This window comes from Mangifera indica, chromosome 1, assembly GCF_011075055.1.
Source record: "Mangifera indica cultivar Alphonso chromosome 1, CATAS_Mindica_2.1, whole genome shotgun sequence".
Lineage (NCBI taxonomy): Eukaryota > Viridiplantae > Streptophyta > Magnoliopsida > Sapindales > Anacardiaceae > Mangifera > Mangifera indica.
In genome coordinates, this window is record NC_058137.1 from 14,697,410 (window position 1) to 14,719,402 (window position 21,993).

Below are 21,993 nucleotides of genomic sequence, written 5' to 3' on the forward strand. Positions count from 1 at the left end.
TAATTTTATATTAATAATTAATAAAGAATTTAGTGTTATTTAATTTATATATTATCTATTTATATGATCATATGAATAATATACCCTTAGAATGATAGAATTATGACGAAAATATCAGATTATTGATCGTGTAAACCCTATTTACACTTTTAATGGTCATTTTAAAAACGTCCATAATCTCGACACTATAATGAACAAGGGCACAAGTAATGACAATAGGATTATATGATCGTATGTGTTTTTTATATGTTCATGGGTATATCTCTAAAACAGGTATCCTAATTAGAGTTTTTAGGATTTTATGTTTTTAAAATTTTTAATTCCATTGTGCTACTGATTACTAGCACCTTAAAAACCTAAGATATCATAGGATCGTTACGAGGGGGCACTATAAGTATACATTCCCTACGGTACCCGCATTAGGGCATGTCCATAATAGGACACCAAACCCGCAATAGGGTACTTGCTTGCAATAGAACTCAGTTGAGATACAATTAGTGTAATGGGGCTTAGAGATAAGTCACACAGCCAAGGTGTCAAATCCTTGTATTCGATTCGAACTAATTAGCCTAGTATATAGTTTAAGTTACAGCTTTTAGATACAAATGCTTCCTTATAGCTTCTAGATTCAAATGCTTCCACCAAGTTCAATATGGTCATGCTAGGTAAGAATTTGAAAAATAGTCCTTAGTTAACTAAGCAAGACATTATTCGATCTAAAAGTTATAACATATAACCTAGATATTTTTTAGAATATAGTATAAACACATAGTTGATATATAAGACTTGTCATCATCCACAAAGGAGTTTAATGCCAACTCCAGATGACAGAGATAGTACAGGTCGAGACTACTGGCATTTTGGGGATTTAAGTAAAAGTTATCAGTAAAGTCTCTTACTTACTAAGTGTTTTATCACTCTCATACTTTCATGTGTTTAGGTACATGTGATCATGATGACTATGGAACGAGTGATGGTTAGTGAGCGTAGAGTTATGATGTCATTCTAGTCATTTTATTTTATATTTATGAGATTAGACATCTTTTAAACATTTTTGGTTTAGTTTAACAAGAGTATGTCAATAATTTTACAAGGTTTAATAAACAAGATTTTATTCAACTATTTTATAAATTTATTATACGTTTTAAATTAAATGTATGCTCAATTTGTTTTTGGATTACGATTACAAAGACGATACCAAAAAATTTGGACTACAATTTAGGAGAGTGATACTTACTTTCATTCATGTTTGATAAGTTTTATTTGTTGTTTGCATAAGAGATCAACAATAATTATTTAGATTTGTTTTTGAATCGGTTTAACAAAAGGTGGTTGTTTAGATTTGATTTTGAATGGATTTGATGCATACTGGATGGTTAATTAATGATGGTAGTTGTGGTGGATGGTTGATCGAATGTTAGGGCATCATTTCATCATTATCCAGTGGAACATGGTAAAGAAATTTGAAAAAATAAAAACCATTATGTCAACCTTAGTTTAAACTCAAACACAAAGTTTGAAGCCTGGAAATTTTAAATGATTCAAACTTGAATACAATTGAAGTTCGAATGGACCTGTGTGAAGCCCGATTCATTAGGCTTGGTTGATAGACCTTGATATGAATAATATAACTACTCATATTTTTACAACTAAATCACTTGATGCCATAAATCTTATGTATTATCTTAAGCATTAGGAGTTCATAATTCAGTTAGATTAAGTAAAAGATAGATGTTATCAACCCTAGGGTTTTAGTTGTAATCCATATGTATAAGAGTACATGTATTAAATTTTATATTTTTGGTTTATAAGTTTGACACAAAGAATCTATAAGTTTGATATATTTTTTCATTCTTAGGCGTTTATATTACATTAGAAGGCTGCTGTTTTACTATTATTTATAGCATATATCATTACCAAACTGTCCAATGTACTTCTGAATACAAAGCTGGCTTAATTTCAGTAACTGCAACACTAAATATCACTTACGCAATTAAGGTGAGCAAAATACCCGAACTGAAACCAGAATCCTAGGGTATCCAGATTTCAGTTCAGATAGGAATCAGAACCGGCCTACTGAGGTTAAGTTCCAATTCCAATTTTTTGGAACTGGTAGATTCTAGTTCCGATTCCAAACACTTTAAGAACCAGAATCGGGGATAAGAACCGAATTTAATGCACAATACGTCTCCCTTCATCATCAATTCTGACCTGTGCTTGTCTAACTTATTAAACCACAATAAGCCTCCCTTATTTAACTCTTTGAACTACAACAAAGCCTCCCTTCTTCATCCAAAATAAAAAAATTAGAAGCAAGTAAAGACTACAAGAAGCAGCGCCATGCCAAGATTGATCTTGTTGGGAGAAGAATAACAGTAAATGGCCTTTGCTCTGCTTTGCTTTGCTTCGCTTCGCATTAAGTGCCAGTAACAACAGTTGTCACAAATCTCCTTGTCACTCAAATTCATTTCTTTTTGCCCAAATGGAAAGCTTCTTCTACTTCTACTTTCAATTACAGCGTGCCCTTTGCATCTTCTTCTTTTCATTCTGATATTTTTAAAAGAATGATTTAATATCACCATTTATATGATGAATTTGCTCCAAAATTAAACCTTCAGATGGTTAAGACAAAAAAAGAAGACCTGAAAAATTTTAATTGTTGGTTCCGGGTTATTACCCGAAACCGACCATCTCAGTTCCAAATAGAAATCTATTACAAAAAGGTCCGATTCTCGTTTCAATTATTAGGAACAAATCACTTTCAGTTCCCTATTTTTCAACAGGGTACCCGAAACCACTTACCCTTATAAGCAATGAAAACGGAAAAAGCCAGTCCCACGGTAAAGTATTCAGAAAATTTTTCTTTTTCTTGCGAATTAATCAAAAGCATGGGAAAGAGAAGATGAGTTTAACAAGTACAAAGAGTACGTTTATTTAATCAGAATTATCTTACAAAAACTAATTATAAAAAATTACAGATATCACAAGTTATATGTAAATACATTTTAACAATATGTACACAATATTTGTGTAAGTATAGACATAATTATTGATTTTTAGTTCTTTGAAAGAAGTATCTTGTGACTGGTATTGCAACTATCAATCATGAAACAATTGAACAGAGAGGCCTATGTATTTTCAATGATGTTTGGTTGAATAAATCCTAATCTTTCAGTTACAAGCAAATAATTCCAATTTCCCATTCTTATTTTTTTAATAGAACGATCCGTGCTCACTGAAAGAAAAATGTGTATCCAAATTAGCTATGAGATGAAGATCAAAATGGTCACCATGAACTAAAACAAGATCAAACAAGGGGAAGTATTACTTAGTTAACGCTCAAACTGAAAAATGAAATGACCACTTTCTGAGTTACAATTTTATTTAACATGTATGTTACATGAAAATGTCAACTTTTCTTTTTTCATAGGACTAACACATACTAAAAGTAGGCCAATTGAAGGGTTTCTTTAAAAATAATAATAATGATAAAACACTCATGTTTAAACTCATTCATTCATTTATCAATTTCACAATTTATTTGTGTTAGGGTGGACGTCCTAAAGTCGATTGATTTCACATTTATAATTGTAATTTATCTCATTAATTAATAAAATGATTTATAATTATTCAATTAATATGTTTGTCTATTATATGATTATACAAATAACATTCCCTTAGAATGGTTAAAATTGTGATAAAGGGATCAAATAACTAATCCTGAGAACCTTATACACACATTAGATGGCATTCTAAAAATGTCCATAGTCACGACATTATAATGACTAAAAATATATGTAATGGTAATAAGATTATCATAGTGTTAAGTGATCTTACCAAAAAAGGAAACAATTCTCACATGCCTAAGCTATTTGTTGACGGTTTGGTGCAACACACAGATGCGCGTTATGGACGTGTTTATCAGACTGACCACACCAAAGGATACCCATATAAATGGTTGCTCCAATGTCTATGGAACAAATCCTCTGAACACCACAGATGCATGTGATCCTTTAACTTAAGATTGTTAGACCGTCTTATGCAAAAATCGATATGGTTTGACACTATCTAATATATCAACGTAATAAAGGTATAATAAAGGTAGTGAACGCTCATATCATGAGATGCATAGAGTTTATGGTTGATCAATAAAGGATTCGTCACTCCTAAACACAGAAGAAGATATCTCATATGCGAATGCTGAAAAACATTCATAACTACTTGAATCTGTGGCCACAGTAGGATAAGGTTATAACATAATCCATGTAAATTATTAATATGTATCAGCTCATATTGAGGAATTACTGAAATAGATGCACTTCTATGTCTCAACCTCGAGAGATATCGATTGATGAAAAAATTGAACTACGCATAACTGTGATATTATAAAAGCTTATAAGGATGTTTGCTAACACTGTCGTTCGAGTGACCATAACGCTTTGCTAAAGATCAATCTTGGTTTGTGTCTAAATTCGCTCCAAATTCAGACGCTACCAGTTTGTAGAGAGTTTATAAGTCACATATATTAAAACAATGATACGAACCAAGAAGCAATGATTGTTTAACAACAATCCTAATATCATGGAAAGAGAAAAACATATGAATGTGTTTTGATTGAAATCATTTTGTGTGCACAATGCCACGTGACATCGTGCAAATGCACTGCATGGTTTCAATTGGACCCATTTAAGAGTCCAACCGAGCAAGGCCAAATAATTGATGCGAGTTAATCGGCTATGTTAATTTGTGGATAAGGTATTTTAGTTAAACAAAGATTCTTCAAAGTTCTAATTTAATAGAAAGTTTAGGTTGAGTTAGAATTTTAATTTAATTAGAATTCTTCTGTATTAAAACTTTCAATAAATTCAAATTCTTTGTTTGATAGAAAGTTTAGGTTCAGTTGGAATCTCAATTTAATTAGTATTCCTATGCAATAAAACTTTCAATAAATTAAAAGTCTTAATTTAATAAGAACTCTTAGACACCTTATCACCTAAGTAGTTAGAGTCCTAACTAACTTATAATTCATGCACAACTTATAAATAAAGGTGTTTAATTTGAGTCAAATTTTTTTTAACACAACAATCCTAAACACGCACCTCTACGCCTAGAATCGTATTGACACAAGCTTCCATTATCGTACTCTAATTTATAAGATCTAGTAGATAGAAACCCTAACAGCTTTATTTATGAATCACCTCTCATTCGTGCTCTGCATGGATATCAAGCCACTGCTTCAAGAGGATTAGATAATGATCTTTACATAGTCACGTAAAGTCTTGGAAGAGCCAATAACACAATTATAATCTCTAAACACCCTATGTGCATTTAACATGTCCATTAATCTATGCATTAAAACGAGTATCTTTGATGAGTTTTAGGATCTTTGATAATTTTTTTTTAATTCCACTGTGCTGTCAGTTAACGATTCTCTAAAACCCTACATTTGATATCTTTATCACAAATCAATATTTAACACTTCCATCTAACACTTTCACTATAATTATGTATTGGAACATTCACTAGTAAGTTACTATTGTGCTGGATCCATAAACTAGCTTCAAAAAATGAGAAGAAAAAATTAAAATAAAAAAGATTCATAATCATCGATATGATATTCAATGTGAGAACGCGAGATGAAGTGTTGCAAACCACTAACCAAACATGGGAGGATCAGGAAGAGTCCCAGTAGTTAAATGATTTTCTGCAAGCTTGTCTACATTGAGGGCTGCTGCTAGAGCTGCAGATGCACGTACCTGTGTAAAACCCAACATAAGTACGTTACAATGAGACTACTAATCAAACTTAAATTTACAACAACAAATAAGCCAATTAGAAAACAAACATAATCAATCCACTTATTGCCTGAGTAAATTTTATGTAATCGTTGTAATCATTCTCCATAAAGAGAGAATTCTTTCTCATCTCAACCACAAGAGCAGTTCCTTTGCAACCACAGAGCTTGGCTTACATGATTTCAAAGTCACCAAGTAATCAATGAGGCAAGTATCACTATTTTCTTAACCATAGGAGATGAGAACAAAGATTTAAAACCACTACATTTTACCAAGCTTAAGCTTTTTAAGGTTTGACCATAAGAATACATGGCTGGAAATTGAAGAAGCCTGATGTTTCCAATACTAATCAAAGACAGTTTCAAGTTCTCCGATCTTGGCATCACAACCTGCAGAAACAAATCATGTTCCATAATACACCTTTTCATGTAAACAAAGATGATATACAAAGAAAAGGACAAAGCTTAACTTCATATCTAAGCCAAAACCTATGAACTGTGGTAAATTTTATTGCCAGGTTACAGTATCGAGTGAATTCAATCTCACCATTCCTTCCATTTCCACCAATATGTTCTTCAAAAGAACAATTCAGTCACATCTTTACCACAGGAGTAGTTCCTTTGAGGCCATAATTAACTTTCATGGTTTAGACATCCTTGACTTGCTAAACAAGGCAGGTATCCTGCTGCTCCAATGATATTCTCTACTACTTGAACCTTAATTTCCAAGCACCAAAATCAATTGATTGAAGTGAAACACGGCCAAGATATAAATCCTGTAAATGTTGCTTACACAGCCCAACCCGCCTTTTATTCAAACTGGGATGAATACAACCTGAAAACCCTGTCTTCCATCCTGGAAATTTGTGTCTTTCCATAACATGAAGAGTATAAACACACGGTGCTGCAGCAGAGCAGCCAAAAATGAAACAATTGCAAGGCCGTGCCTGGCTCACTACTCTAGCTAAAGATAATAAACACAACCCACTGTTAGAAATTCCATGGTTCAATGCATCATCATTATCAAAAGCTTGTGAATCTGATGTCCCATTCGCCATTTCATGATCAATCTTTTCAATACAGGAAAATCTAATCAGTTCTGAATCCAGCCGATTCTCCATTTCATTTTCATGAATTCGATACTTTGCTGCTAGAGTGCGAATGCAAGATTTCTTGACTTCATTGGAAATCATGAGCTTTATCTCACCAAAATTATCACACTCCCTGTACCACCTAAGCCAACGGTGAACTAATCCTGAAAACCAGTCAATGATTTGACACTTATCCTGCAAGATGAGCAGAGAAGTTGAATGGGGGTATCCTTTAGGTGTAACCAATCCATACCTTAAAAGACGTTTCTTTATAGCATTGACAGGAGCTACAATTTCTGTGATGGTGACCAATTTGGTGGAAGAACATAAATTTGGCAAAAGAGCAAGAGTAGCAGCAGTCTCCAAAGAAACATACTTTTCTGCACACTTTTGAAATTCATAAAAGGATTCTCTTAGTTCTTGGGGAAGGGCTGGTTCTGCAACATACTTGGATAAAAGCAATTCCTCACTTTCTGCTGCTTTGGCTTTAACATCTTGCATCCAAACTTTTAATAAAAGCTTGTACCAGTGGTCCGTTTGCATCCCAACTTTACGAAAGCCAGAAATTTGGCTCAAAGTAGAGCTAGTATCAGCTAAATGCTTGATCTCTGACTCTTTTACCTTCTCTAATCCATGAGCTAACCATTTCTTCCCAATTCTAACAGTCCCAGCATCCCAAGCCTCTTGTTTCTGTAAAGCAAATAGCTTGACCTTTTCCTTTAACTTGTGACCAGCCTTTACAGCTGGCCTATTTTTTACACTTCTTCTAATCAAGGTGCCCAAAAAGCAAATCCCATTAGGCCCCTGACAGGATAATATATCTGTTTGATTATCAACGTTCAAGTGCAAACAACTCTTTAAGTAATTTACAATGTCAGACTTGAAAGCCACAGCAATTTCTTTTGAACCAGAAACAGCAAAAAACATCTCATCCATGAAGCGGCAAGCATGAACTCTAGTGCAATTATTTTCCTCAACCACTTCATTAACAGCATTCTCTTTTAGTTGTCTCCTGAACCAAGTCCGAAGCTTGGAATGGGATGCATCTCCATCTCCATCTCCATCTATATGAGAACTTGGCTGGAGAGCTTCATATTTCATTGACAACCTATAAAATTCAATGTCAAAGCAGTCAAGATATATATTCATTAGTATAGAGGACAATACTCCTTCTTGAGGAAGACCTTGGCCTTTTGGGAAACCACCAAACTCTAAATTGAGTACTTGAGCATCAAACATGCTCCTAATGATATCATATAAGCCAGGATCTTCTATCTTGTCCTCCATTACAGAGATGAGCTTGGCAAGGACACAAGGATCTGCTTTTTTATTTAAGTGCAATGTAAACCACCAATCAGGACTGGAAATCTCTTTTCTGATGTACTTCAATGCTGAGTAGTGTCCCCTCCCACTACGACAACCATGTGAAATTTTAGAAAAGAAGGGCCTGTAAACAAGCTCCAAAACTATCCTGATTGCTTCTTGAACTATTTTTAACTTTAGATTTGGAAGAATAAGAACTTCTTTGATTGATCCTTTTGTCGAGATGGAGAAGGTATTAGCTTTGACATCAAATTGTCGACTATAGAGCTCTTTTGCCAAAGATTCAAAAGATACACAGCCATCATTTACACCAATATCAACATTTGAGTTGAGTCTAACACAGTCGTAAGAATCTCGAAGGGTTTTTGGATTGGCAATAACTTTTTCCATTAGATCTTGAAACTTCCCGTCCATGTATTGCTCCTTCACTCTTTTCTTTATGCGGAGTTCAAGAGACCTCTTGAACTCCATTCGACTCTTGGGTCTTTTCTCATCAGAATTAGAAGATTCGTCAACAAGAAAGGCTAAGGTTTTTGCCAAAGTCATTTTTCCAATCCCCTTATCATTGGTATCTTCAGCTGCTGCATGAGTTGAATAATGAATGGAACACTGCCCTGTTTCTGTAGTTTCTCCTGTTGCCATATATTAATGTTGAAATTTAGTAACATCAAAAGCTACAGCTCCATTTTAAACTGTAAGCATGACATGGAGTAAAGAAATCACATTGACAATTAAAGCAGGGTGATTCTTTTCAACTTTTATACATATGAATACAAGTTTCCACAAAATCTACCAATTCTCACTGTCCAGGCCTAGATAATCCAAGACTTTTACTACAAACCATAATAGCATTATAGCCTTAATGTAAGCATATAAAAACTTACCTGCAACAGTCAATAACAATGAATTCATTGTTACAAGGATCTTGCTTTGGAATATATCACATTTTAACAAATTTCTTTGCCAAACTCGTATCAAACCCAGAAAGTGCATTGTCTCCACAAAGTTCTTCTACTCTCGCTCACTACAAAACAATTAACCATAGCTTCAAGAAAAAACAGAAACCAATGAGTCAAAAGGCTTTATAATTAACACAAATCAGCATGAATCATTAGCATAGGAGCATGAAGAAACAGTAAAATAATGTTCCATCAAGGATACAAAATGCAAGAAATATCAAAACTGCCTAGTTGCTCAACAGACGCATTTTGACAAACACCTAGTATACACCAAGAAAACGTTTCAAACTTGAAAGTAACTGCGTCTAGCACAGTTCATATATCATAACTTAATTAAAGTATTATATCTCTTTAATTGGATAAATCTAATCTACATAATGTATAAATGTCCTAGTGCTATAATATTTTGTATAATTGTTTCTAAACTCACAAATTTAAACCAAGAAGATAGTTCAATTCTAGTGCCAACAAGATTTGACTTCAACCAAACAAATTCATACACGTATTTAAAGCTAAAATGACCAAATGATCTCATGATACTCTCCACATGACAAGAGAACCGTTTCAAACTCCAGCCCAGTTATTTATGTTGCAGTGCTTCTATTGTAACTATGAGTAAAAGCATTAGAATGGAGGCTTTCTTATACTTAAATTTTTATTGCTCATTTCAGTATTAACACCATCCGTTGTGAACTCTGGCATCGATATAAATACAAATCACTTTCCAAGTTCTTACTTTCAATTAGTAAAAATGCAACCATCAAGCAATTAATCAAATGCAAATATGAATCTCTAACGAATTAATCAACAAACAAAGACATTAGGGTTTCAGTTAAAGTTCTTACCGCTGAAGATGAAAACTAGAAAATATATGGTGAACCAGGCGACGACAGCAAGACAGAGATGTGTAATCGGAATCGCCGCTGGCCGAGATGAAATTTTCTTCGACTGCAACGACCTGCGAACTGGAGAGAGATGGCGGTGGATTTATGTGTGCTTGCTTGTTTTCAGTCTCAAAATGAAGATGTGAAATCAAGAAATCGCAATGGAGACCAGAGAGCGAATGCGATAAATGAACGAAGCTGAGATTTTGTGTTAGTAAGAGAGAAAATATTCTGGGATGGAAACGGGGGTTTATATCTTCTGATTTGAAAGGACAACGTTTTTAGCAACTTGAACGGCCTTGATGCAAGCCATGATCATGATCCAGCTTGAATGAAACCGGATTGATTGTTGTCGTCCGAGTCAAATCAAACCAAACTTCATTTAATTCAAGTTTAGTTCTTTTCAATTGAGTCATACAGTATAGCTTGAATTTGATCGGAATTTACCAAAAACAAACTCGAAGTAATTTAAATCAAGTCAAACTAACTTATAAAACCAAACTTACTCCATTTAAATCCAACATCGCTGAGGTAGTCCTTGCATGGTGTGGTGGCCTTCTGATTAAGGTGGTGGAATGTCCCATGATAAGTAGAGCTAGGCTGGACTCGAGCCGAGCCAGTTTGAGCTCGAGTTCGGCTCAGCTCGGTTCGAGCCCAAAACGAGCCGGGTTCTGCTTGGCTCGATCGAGCTCGAACCGAGCTCGAATTGGCCCAGATTGGCTTGGTAAATTTTTTTTTTAAATTTTTTATACAAAATGACGTTGTTTTGATTTATATATATTAAAAACAATGTTGCTTTGATAATAAAAAACGAGTCAAATCGAACCGAGTCAAACCAAACCAAAAACGAGTCAAACTTGAGTCACCCATAAATAAACCGAATCGAGCCTGAGCTTGGCTCGGCTTGAATCCAACCGTAGAGCTAAGGAAATGGCATCCTTCTAATCTTAGAGCCAGATAGGGACCTAGATTCGAACTTAAAACTGAAATAAGATCTTAATAAAAAACCATCTGAATTTTAACTATAAAATAAAAGCGTCTACCAAAAAAACCAACAAACCAAACCAAAACCAATGAAATTGAAAAATATGACACCCTTAATTAAATTTCACATTGATAAAGCATATGGTAAATATTGGATAACAATGTTCATTCCACATAGCTGAGATGTTAAGAGAATATAGTTAAATAATTTGTGAGTTTTTAAATTATCAAAAAGGGTTTGGGCTATAAAATCCAAAAGTAAAATTATAATAAATTATATGTTTAAAGTAGAATATATCTTAAAAATGAGTTAACTTATTAAACTATTCATAAAGTACAAAAGAAATATTGTGTATGTATGTACCTCCCATATTGTTTTACGATGCTCAAAAAACACTGATTAAATAGCTTGTGAGCGTAAAACCCAAAAGAAAAACTATATTTGACTATAATAATGTAATGGCTTGTGAGCGTAAAACCTAAGATTGTACGTTTAAAATGAATAATATTTAGATAGTGAGTCAAACTAATAGACTAAAACATGGAGTATTCAGAGATGCTCTCGTTATTCCTAATAAGATAGCTCAATAGCAAATCCCTTCTTCCAAAGCGCCCACTGTTCGTTCCGCTCATAACAATTTAATCTAGAAACCAACACTTTTGATGTTATTTGACATAAAATAAATTTTATATGTTTATTATTATGAATCTTTACCCCTTGAAATCAATAAACTTTTTGGATCTTGTTAATCAAAGAGATACAACTTTGCACTATAGTTAGTTCAGCACCAATCAAGAATCCCCTAGGAATTTCAAGAATTCTTGTTAAATGCGCATTCCAACCCTCAACTCTCTTTTCTAGATTCATCCGTATTGAATTAATTAAACGCACTTCTAACACTTTTTCTATTTTTGGAAGACCTGTGTTATATCATTAGATCTCAATTTTTCATATGCCCATGGGTCGTGAACTTCTTTTCCCTAAGAAGAAACAATGACGGTATTTGAGAAATAAACATCGGCTAACTTTGTGCTAGCAATCGCGATAATACAGAGGATGCAAACATTATTTAGAATGATTGGGTGTAAAATGTCTGTAGGTGATTGTTTAAGTCCACCGTCAAATCCCACGGCTTAACCCTGGACAGATGGTGAAAACTATCAAGCTAGAGTAATGTTACAAAAAAAAAATCAGTTAATTTGTCCAGAGTTCATATATGGACCAAAACCGATAAAATTGAAGTGATTACCGTTCACAATTCTATCAAATTCAAGAGAAAAATGGATAATGAAGGTGATAATGCCCATACCTGAAAGCTTGAAAATAATTTTTGTTCCTCTTTTTGCAAGATTAAGGTTGTGTTGATTACGGTTGACAAAAATACTTGAAAACTGAAATCAAAACTGTTGAATACCTAATTTTCGTTTCTAGTTTCTACTCAAAATGAGCTTATCATGCCAGGATCCGGAAGCGGCCTGAAATAGAATTTGGAGGCACTAAGTCAGGTACCCAATTATTTTTTAAAACTTCTTCAATTGTCACCGTACCCTAGTCAGTAGAGTTAAGGGACGGTTAATTTGTACTCGGTTGGAACATGCCAATGCCCTTTTAAAGGACGTTTGGTTTGAGTAATATTTTTTTACCAAAATAGAAAGATTACCTTAAAGATAGATTACTTAAAAGATTACTGGGTATAAATGATTACTATGTTTGATAAAATTTGATAGCTATAAATAATTATTATGTTTGGTTAAAGGTAATAAAAGATTATTAATAAATTATTTTACTTAAACGCCCTTAAATATAATTATTTTTATATATATTTTATATTATTTGTCATATTAATTAAAAATAAATTTATTTTTATCTAAAAAAATTAATAAATAATAATATAATTATAATAAACTCAAGATTACCTCAGTACTCTTTAAATACCTAAGGTAAAGGTGGTAATCAGATTACCACCTATATTATCTGTCACGTCAACATTGGTAATAGAAGATTACTATAATATTTTATTACTGACAAACCAAACAAGGGAATAAAAGATAGATTACCAAGGTAAACTTAAAATCTCCCAACCAAACGCCCTCTTATAAAGTTTTGCTTTTCCTATTTTATGGTAATTTTGTGGCTTTTCACTTCTTAAATGAAGGGTGAATTTGTTTATATATTAATTTATTGTCTCTGATTATTCCTGCAAGATTTTAATTTTGAAGTGGGACTTTTAAAGCCTAATACTTGATTTCATTTCGGCATTTTGTGGTTTTCTGTGGAATTCAACAAGTGATATATCAGCCGTAACTGAGTGATCACAAAGAAGTTAGCAAGTATCACAGCATCACTATATTACATATAAATGTGCAGTTCCATTACAACAAGAATAAAATAAATGATTTTTCCATGGATGAGAAATGCAACGTAGAATCAGCAACAACTGCTTGCTGTGGCTGCATCAGCTTCTGGTGGCTTTTGTTTAAAAATGTTCTTTTTCAATCCTTTTGATCCCTCCGCTAAGAGGCTAGGTGTATCTAAAATCTGCATAGGATCATTGGTTCTGTTATTTTCCTTCCAGAAAAACAGAAAGAAAGAAAACATGAAGAGTGTTTGACTACCCTGAAAGTGAGATATGAGTTCAAACTACAAGGTTTTACTCATAAAATAACACTGTTTGAGCAGATAACCGAATATTAAAAGCGTCAAAGTTCATACCTTTAAAACAAGCTCCTCAAAGCATTGCTGTACATTGACACGAGTTTTAGCACTGCATTCAATAAAAAGGCATCCACATTCCCTGGCAAAGTTTAGTCCCTCTTTCTTCGTCACAACCCTTTCACCTTCCTAGAAAGAAAAAATGGTGTATTTGTGCATCAAAACTTCAAATGACATAACAAATCAGTCAAGAAATGAGACAATAACTCATTCAAAAAGTTCAAATGACATAACAACTCATTTATAAAAAAAGGAAGGCATCCAAAAGAAGATAAAGGGGCAAAAAATGAAAAATGAATGGAGCATACATTTAACATCTGAACCAGATGCAAATTAAAAAGGGTATAAATCATAAATGGTTTGAGAACCCAGTTCATCAAATCTTATTTATAGGTAAAATACAACTGCAGTTAAAGCACCCTAGTAATACCTTGTCAACTTTGTTTCCAACAAGCATCTTGATGCATTCTTGATTTGTTGAGTATAAGTCAATTTCCTTTGCCCATATATCAGAAAGATTTGTAAATGTTTCTCGCCGTGTAACATCATAAACTGTTAGAATTGCAAAAAGTCAGACCATGGTTTTCCAGAGGCCAACTTCCAAACGAGAAACAAATGAAGATGAAAGGCACAGTGATGCTAGTGTACCAAAAACCAGATAAGTTTATCCTTAGGTATTCAATCTCTAGATTAAGTAGCTACTTCAACACCAAAGATAAAGGTTGAAAATTATTTTCGCATATTATTATGCTACTAACTTGGTGACAAATACACAAAAGATTAAACTCGGTATTTACCGTCAGACTATTTCTTTTTACAAAAAATAAGGATATAGAATAAAACCCCAATGGTGAAATTATCTGCTTTAACATATAGACTGCTACCTACATTCAGCATCACATGTTAAAAACTCAGAACTGGTCTCTTGGCAAAATTTCAATATAAGGTTGTGAGAACGGCTGAAGTTTATATGACCTTTGTTGTCATCATCGTAACAATTAAAGTAATCCACCTGCTTGGAGACCACATAATCCAAAATCTAAAAGATATTTATGTTATGGCAACCATCCTCTTCAGAATGCAAAATGATTAACGGGAAAACACACGTTGAAAGTGTCAGAAATTATACCCTAGGATAAAGGGATAATTTAAGCTATATTAGGAAAAGTCTTTAAAGGCTGATACTTTGGAGATTTATTTGTTTAGTTTAGGAATGTAAAAATGAGGATCTGTAAAATCCCCTAGTTTAGGAGTTTATTTCCTTTTCACCTTTGTAAACCAATTTTGTGTAAGTTAGACCCTGTGTATCAATTATAAAAATGTTGTAATCAGTCATGAATAAAATAAAGAGAATTTTTCCTCATAAATTTCAAAAAGGCATACTAATAAGATATCAAAATCTAAAGATGTAGACAATGCAAAAAATTATTTGGCACACAGACTTGAGTGCAGAATGTCAGGTTTATCAGAACAAGAAAATTAGCTAGTCTCAAGCTCTTACTGAGTGGATAATTGAGCTTGTTTATGTACAATGCAAATTTTTTATAAAAAAAAACTGGTGATGATACACTCAAGCCTTGGCTTTTTTGTTTTGAAGAGAGAAAACACAAAGAATTCTGTGATTGCAGAACGTAATCTCATAAATTTTGGACTTTGAAAGAGAATTGATTGAAGCTCTTACTAAGTGGATTACTGAGCTTCTTTATGTACAAAGAAAATTTAAAAAAGGGAATAGATTGGTGATGTTACACTCATTTTTCATGCCTCAACATGCTATAATAAGGGTCATAGGGTGAATATTCACACTCAAATAGACCTTTCTGACTTTGCTCTCAGAAGTAATACAACAAAATATTGAATGAACTAGAAACAATGAAGCAATGTTTCTTTAGCATAAGCAAACCCCACAAAATTTCACTAAACAAAACACAAGTTATAACTGTACATTCAAACAGGGCAAAGTTAATATATAGGTACTAATTAATCAGTTCAAGTCATCCAAGGCACCCAGACACACAGGCTACATCATAGTCATAAGGATTGCTGTTTTATAGCCCAATGTTGTTGTGAATAATTGTATAACCTCATCTCAACCTCTAAATGCAGCACTGATCCAAAAAATTGTCTGTAACTTATTTTATGTAAATCAAGGCAATATTCTGCTTACAACTTCTTCAATGCAGGCATTACCAGGAAAGGAAGTTTCTTTAAAAAATATATATATAAAAAGGAAAAAGTGAAAGTCAATACCCATAATAATCCCTTGAGCACCTCTGTAGTATGAACTTGTTAATGTTCGGAATCTCTCCTGACCAGCTATATCATCACACGCACATGCACAAAAGTAAAATGGAAAATTGTCATCTTTTGAAACTTCAGAGAGTTACATCATAATAACAGTGTGGAGAAACAAAACCAGAAGACGTGTTTTTATGATATCTATGTTCTGACAATGATTCAACTTTTGTCATACATAAGGCCACAAACAAGCAAAAACAGTGGCTTTTCCATGGTGTTACAAATACCTACGCACAAATTTAATGTTCCTATGAAAAAAATGGTCCCCTTTCAAGAGAATGCAAAAACAAAATTCAGGCATCAGAGGATGGGGTTAATGCTCCTATTGTAACTGAATAAAGCATAATTAAGTATGACCAGCATTAGATCAACAGTTAATTGAAAACTGGTCTAGTGACCAATAATTCCTTACTCCAACTATTATAACTGTCTTTTCCATTTTCAAAATGTAAAATAGGCCTTCATATTGCAGCATCAAAGCAGAGATTTAGCACTAGCCTCTGCGTCCAAGTGGTATCTCTCCTTGTTGAGGAAGGAGAGATCCCAGATAATAAACCAAAGCAATCTGTTAGACCAATGGGGTTTACCAGTCTAGCAAACTTGAGTGGGGTTCCCCAGTCATCAAAAATAATCTGCTAGATCAAGTTCATTGTGGATTAATTAACCATTCTGGCAATCCAAGTATATTTTATTCAACCACTTTACAAAGATGCTTACATTACGAATTTCTGAAAATATTTGATCAGGCTTATAAACACATAACAGGCAGTACTTCTGGAAAATCACAATAGACAATTAAACATAGTTCAAACGAAAGAACAAATTTATATCAGGAGATAACACCACGCTTGAGGACATAATATGTCATTACCAGTATCCCAGATTGCAAGTTTCAGCTTCTTTCCCCCAATGTTAACATATTTCACCTTGAAATCAACACCTACATATAACAAAAATACATTTTATATCATGATATAAAGTGAAGTAGCTATCAAAATAATAGTATAAAACTTACCTATTGTGGGTGAGAGATCTTCAAACGTATCAGAAGTGAAAGTCAACAGAAGACTACTTTTTCCAACGCCAGAATCTCCAATCATTAACAACTTGAACAAGTAATCAAACTCAGGGGTCTGATTCGATGATTCCATTTCAAATTACTCCAAACAAATATTCCCCAAAACCAAACACCGCAATCACAACCTTTATTGTACCCTATCAATCAAACCCTGATCAACACATTGAAAGCAAAATCAATAAAATCATCTACCCAAAAAATAATCAAAGAAAAACATTTCCCAAGCAGTTAAATTCGTCATGGTTCTAACAAAAACTCAACACGACAATATCATTATCAAGAACTAATACTGACAAATCAAAATTCTGGATCAGCTTCTAAACTATTTAAACATTCAAATTCTACAAAAAAAAAAAAAACGAGTATGAACACCAAAAACTGCATAAAAATATCAAAAGATATAAAAAAAATATAGAAGTTAAGCCATTATTCGAAGATCCCAGTTCCATTTTTTGCTTACAATTCCATGTGTTTAAGCCATAATTGAGATCAAAACTCGGGCAAAAAGATTAATATATATGGCCATAATAATAAAAAGAGAGCGAGAAAGACCTCAGTGCACCTGAAATGAACGTGTATCAAACTTTGGGCTCGGAGCATGAACGATCTTACGATGATAGAGTCAGATTAGATGAACGATTAAACGATACAAAAGTAAATACGTGGGTATGTCAGGGGCAAGATGGAGAATGATTGTTACCACTGAAAGGCATCCGACAAGTAGTGGTGGATTCGGGTCAAGCCAAGCCTAAACATCCCTTAGCATAAATTTGGTTCAAATAGAAAATGATTCGATTTGAGTTTATCAAACCAAAATTAAGTTCAACTCAGATAAAAAATGGTTCAGTTTGATTCAATTCGAGTTTGACTCAATTTTATAGTTCGAATTAATAGTTTGAATTCGTAGCTTAGTTTGACTCAAATTAATAATTCGAATTGATAGTTTGAACATATAGCTTTGATTTATGGTTAAGTTTGTGATTTATTAATAAAATGATATCGTTTTATTCAAATAATATTCAAAATTTTTAATTCAAGTTTAACCAAGTTACAAATTTGAACTGCTAATTCAAACTACTGAAGTCTAACTGATTCGAACTATAAATCCTAACTAAATCAATTAAATTAAATTTTTTATTTAAAACTTATTAAGAAAATTTCAATCAATAAAAGTTAAAAACTTTAAATGTTAATTTTTAAAAAAGGTTAATAGTTTTATTTATTTGTTGATAATTTATCAATTATATCACTTTTAAACAGTTTGTATTAATCAAAATAGAACAAATTCTAATATCTAAATTGGAATAAAAGGTGATGTATTTTCGGCCACTTCTTAAACTCTAGTTTCTAAGTCTCTATCAAATCTTCATTTGGCTCCAACCACTATTGAGAATGAGGAAAAAGCTCTATGCAAGTCCAAAGAACCTTTGTCATCTTTAATTTGGTCTAATTTTACTTTTGGGTGCACTCTCATTACTTACATCCAAGACCTTAATGAGATGGAAGTTTAAATGAGTCTAAAAAGCCAACTACAAGCCACTTTGAAGCCCAAGTAGATGAGGCAGCCATCCATCACTTAAATTGAAGCCTAAGATGTTATGAAGTTCATTTAGTTGAATTGCAACTAAAAGGAAAGCAAATAACTTTAGTTGGTGGACATAGTTCCACCTTTTAAGGAAAAGTTGTTCCCTTTTTGTTAGTTTTTTCATTAATGTGGTATGACTTTAGTTTAAATGAATGACTAAGCTTAAATGAAGGGCGAAGCTTACATGTCTAATTAATGCCCATTTTTTTGCTGTCACTTCCTCTTGTATATGAAAGTAATTTTTTCACTTGAAAAAGCTAAACTTCTTTGATAGTAAAAATTCTCCAGCAAAACTTTATAGTTTTTCTTTGTTTGCTTGTTCCTTTATCCAATTCATCTTAGAGGAAGAATTGGTGGTGGAAGATCCTAAGGTTGGTGGAACTTTCCTTTATGTCTTGGTCAATTTTCTTGTTACCCTTGAAATCTAAAGTGTGAAGATGTGAATGTGAGTTGTATGCCTCAGATACTGTTCACAGTGTATGTTTTTGCCATTTTCAGATTTTGCCAACAAACTTTGAGACAAGTTTTGAATGTCTTGTTAATTGAGTTGTAATTACTATCATATACCATTAGAAAGCTCTTTGAATATCTTTTCTAATGATCTATAATTTGTATGATTAGGAGGTCATTTGCTTGGTTAAAATTGAAAGACAAAATTGTTGTTGTGTCATATAAACAGTGATTCCAGAATTGAGTTTGTGTGTTGTTGCATTGGCTTGATGAATATGTACCAAAAGGAGAAACATAATTTTTTGAAAACCAAAGTGCACTTGCAAATGCGAATCCGTATGCGGATGCGTATGAGAAAGAGTCATGGTGTAAAGCCTTCCTGCGAATGCGTATGAGGAGTCATGCGTATGAAAATTAGCCACTTCTTCGTAATCAGGCCGTGAAGAGAGAAAGGTTCATGATAAATTTCGTCCTTCGCCAAATTCTGTTTCAGGTGCTAGCTCTGCAAAATCAGGAACAATGGGGCTGTACAATTCTGGAGAAGAAAACGCTAAACTGCTTTCATCAATGTTTCATCGCTTGGGAAGCCAAAGCCAAAATGTAAGATTTAGTTACATAAACTTGAATAAATAAATTAATCAATTATACAAATAAATTATAAAATATTGAATTAAACTTTAAGGTTTTAAAAATACTTGGATTGTCATACAATCTGAATACATAAAACATTTAATAATCACCTAAAATTATCTATCGAAATCACCTCTCGATGTGACTTAGTCTTCTACTCTACAAACCTCTCCGAATGACAGCTTTAAATTGGTAAACTATATTACAATCATACTGCATTAAGTTTTGGAGCAGGGTCAAACATATTTATACTAGGGTAATTGATCTCCATTAAGGTCCAATAAACCTTAAGTTTCACACTTATGTTACTTACCAATATCATAATTTTTAAGTATATTGGGTTTATCGTTATTGCTCACTTAAGTTCATCTGTAAACTAGCATTAAACTATTCAATTACCTGATTTTATTAAATCAAAACCTTAATTAATGTTACCCCACATCATTCTCCCACTTTGAGAACATTAATTATTTTTATTTTCTTTTATTTTAAGAGAGGAAAACAATTTTTTGACTCTCGGGTAATCAACGTTTATAACATTAAGTGATCACTATTTTAGAAAACAAAATATTTCAAAGATAATTATACTTTAATAAACAATCTAGTTAATATGAGCATCAATAACGAACCAAGACATTACTTATGTCTTATATCAACACAAGATTATTTTTAATCATAATTACGAATAATCAAATCAACAAGGATCAAAACTGGGAGTGCGACAAAAATAGCACCCAATAAAGTAATCGCAAACATGTGTTATGTATCTATCAATCCTTTTTATGATTTCTTTTTAATTGTATGTTTCAAAAGAAATAAGAGAAATCTTTTTGCTTCTAATGAAGCTTGTATGTTTCAACCCTCTTCGAGACTTGTAAAACATACACATATACCTATCATACTCAATAGAACTTTATCTTGAGACACATATTATCTTAACCATATATATGCACATACATCTATAGACAAATAAATATGTCAATATGATAATGATCAATAAATAAATAAATATATCAACAAAACATATCAATAAAAACAACAGTAATCAAAACCTCTCACTAACCCTAGATATCAAAAGACTCTAAATATCCTCTTGCTTTCAACATGATTTTATGGGTTACAAGTCTTATTCCTTTCATTAGCAGCTTAAACTTTATTAACTTTGTATTTTGTACATTGTCTTAATGTCCCATTTCTCTATAAGATTCCTAACTATATGATATTTTATTCTTACCTTAATCTAATTGCATTGCTATCATAATAAATAAAATCGACACCAAGTAGTCCAAAAGGTGATCTTTCAACCGCACAACTTGAAAAGCTGCCCCATGACAAACTACAATTCCAATGTCTATGGTTGAGGGTACTACTAATAACTACTTAATACTTTTTCAAAGATGACCCATTTAGCAAGTATAAGAATATATCCTAAAATAGACTTTAACTCATCTTTATAACTACCAAAATCTTGATCTTTTGCAAACATCTCATTACCTTTTGAATCACAACCCAATAATCAACCTTGGATTTGAGAGGTATAAATTGAGAACCATAAATACAAAAGTTGCTAGCATATTCATCAAGCTTCAAATAGTATTATTATAAGGGACATTTCAAATAGATTCCCTTTCTACCTTATTCTTTATATAATGTTTTATGTCAAGCTTATCTCTTTTTACAACAGAAACATTGCTTGCCCTACAATGTTTCATGTTGAGCATTTTAAACACATGCTTTAAGTATGCATTTTAGATAAACCACTAAGTTTATGAATCCTTTCACAGTGGATCTCAATATCAAGAACAAATGATATATTTTGAAGATCCTTCACATTATACATCTTGGATAAAATTAGTTTAATCTTATGGAACAAATTCATATCGCCACTATCAATATACTGAATCATACCATAAAGATAAATTTGCTTTTACTGATCTTCATATTCCTATATTGGTCTAATATGAGGTCATAAGAAGTGTATTTTATTAAAACACCATTGTCAAGATGTCTATTTTAACCATAGATAGACTCCTCAAGATCGCATACTAAAAGTTTTATCCCTTATGTTTTTTATAAACTTGATTGCATCATACAAGCTCTTTTACCAAGACTTTCATTTAGAAAGACAACTTTGATATTCACCTTTTATAACTTTAATTCAAATGAGCTTTCAATGTTATAGGGTCTCATACTTTATTATCAAT

General features: G+C 32.7%; 2 protein-coding genes across 13 annotated transcripts; both read right to left on the reverse strand.

The window, feature by feature from the left end:
* Positions 1-1,963: 1,963 nt before the first annotated feature.
* On the reverse strand, positions 1,964-10,644 carry LOC123221514 (nuclear intron maturase 4, mitochondrial). 7 transcript variants are annotated; one of them, XR_006503269.1, is made up of 5 exons: positions 10,013-10,644; positions 9,093-9,253; positions 6,342-8,840; positions 5,660-5,756; positions 1,964-2,547 (listed from the first exon to the last, which is right to left on the reverse strand). XR_006503269.1 is itself a non-coding variant. In XM_044644365.1 (3 exons), exons 2-3 carry the CDS (start codon positions 9,199-9,201, stop codon positions 6,502-6,504), a joined length of 2,448 nt encoding a protein of 815 aa, XP_044500300.1. In that variant the 5' UTR covers positions 9,202-9,232; positions 10,013-10,644; the 3' UTR covers positions 5,472-6,501. The 7 variants fall into 7 exon arrangements, 2 of the variants coding, with proteins under 2 accessions (XP_044500300.1, XP_044500288.1); XR_006503268.1 differs by having other exon boundaries at positions 6,068-8,840; XR_006503265.1 differs by having other exon boundaries at positions 5,660-8,840.
* A 2,715-nt stretch (positions 10,645-13,359) lies between these two features.
* On the reverse strand, positions 13,360-17,838 carry LOC123210137 (ras-related protein RABC1-like). Of its 6 annotated transcripts, none has more exons than XM_044628371.1 (7): positions 17,687-17,838; positions 17,062-17,275; positions 16,918-16,986; positions 15,999-16,064; positions 14,179-14,300; positions 13,749-13,877; positions 13,360-13,574 (listed from the first exon to the last, which is right to left on the reverse strand). In XM_044628371.1, the coding sequence occupies exons 2-7, from the start codon at positions 17,195-17,197 to the stop codon at positions 13,464-13,466; spliced, it is 633 nt and encodes a 210-aa protein (XP_044484306.1). In that variant the 5' UTR covers positions 17,198-17,275; positions 17,687-17,838; the 3' UTR covers positions 13,360-13,463. The 6 variants fall into 6 exon arrangements, with proteins under 6 accessions (XP_044484306.1, XP_044484299.1, XP_044484333.1 ...); XM_044628364.1 differs by having other exon boundaries at positions 17,677-17,822; XM_044628398.1 differs by having other exon boundaries at positions 17,062-17,261; positions 17,687-17,804.
* Between the last annotated feature and the right edge of the window lie 4,155 nt (positions 17,839-21,993).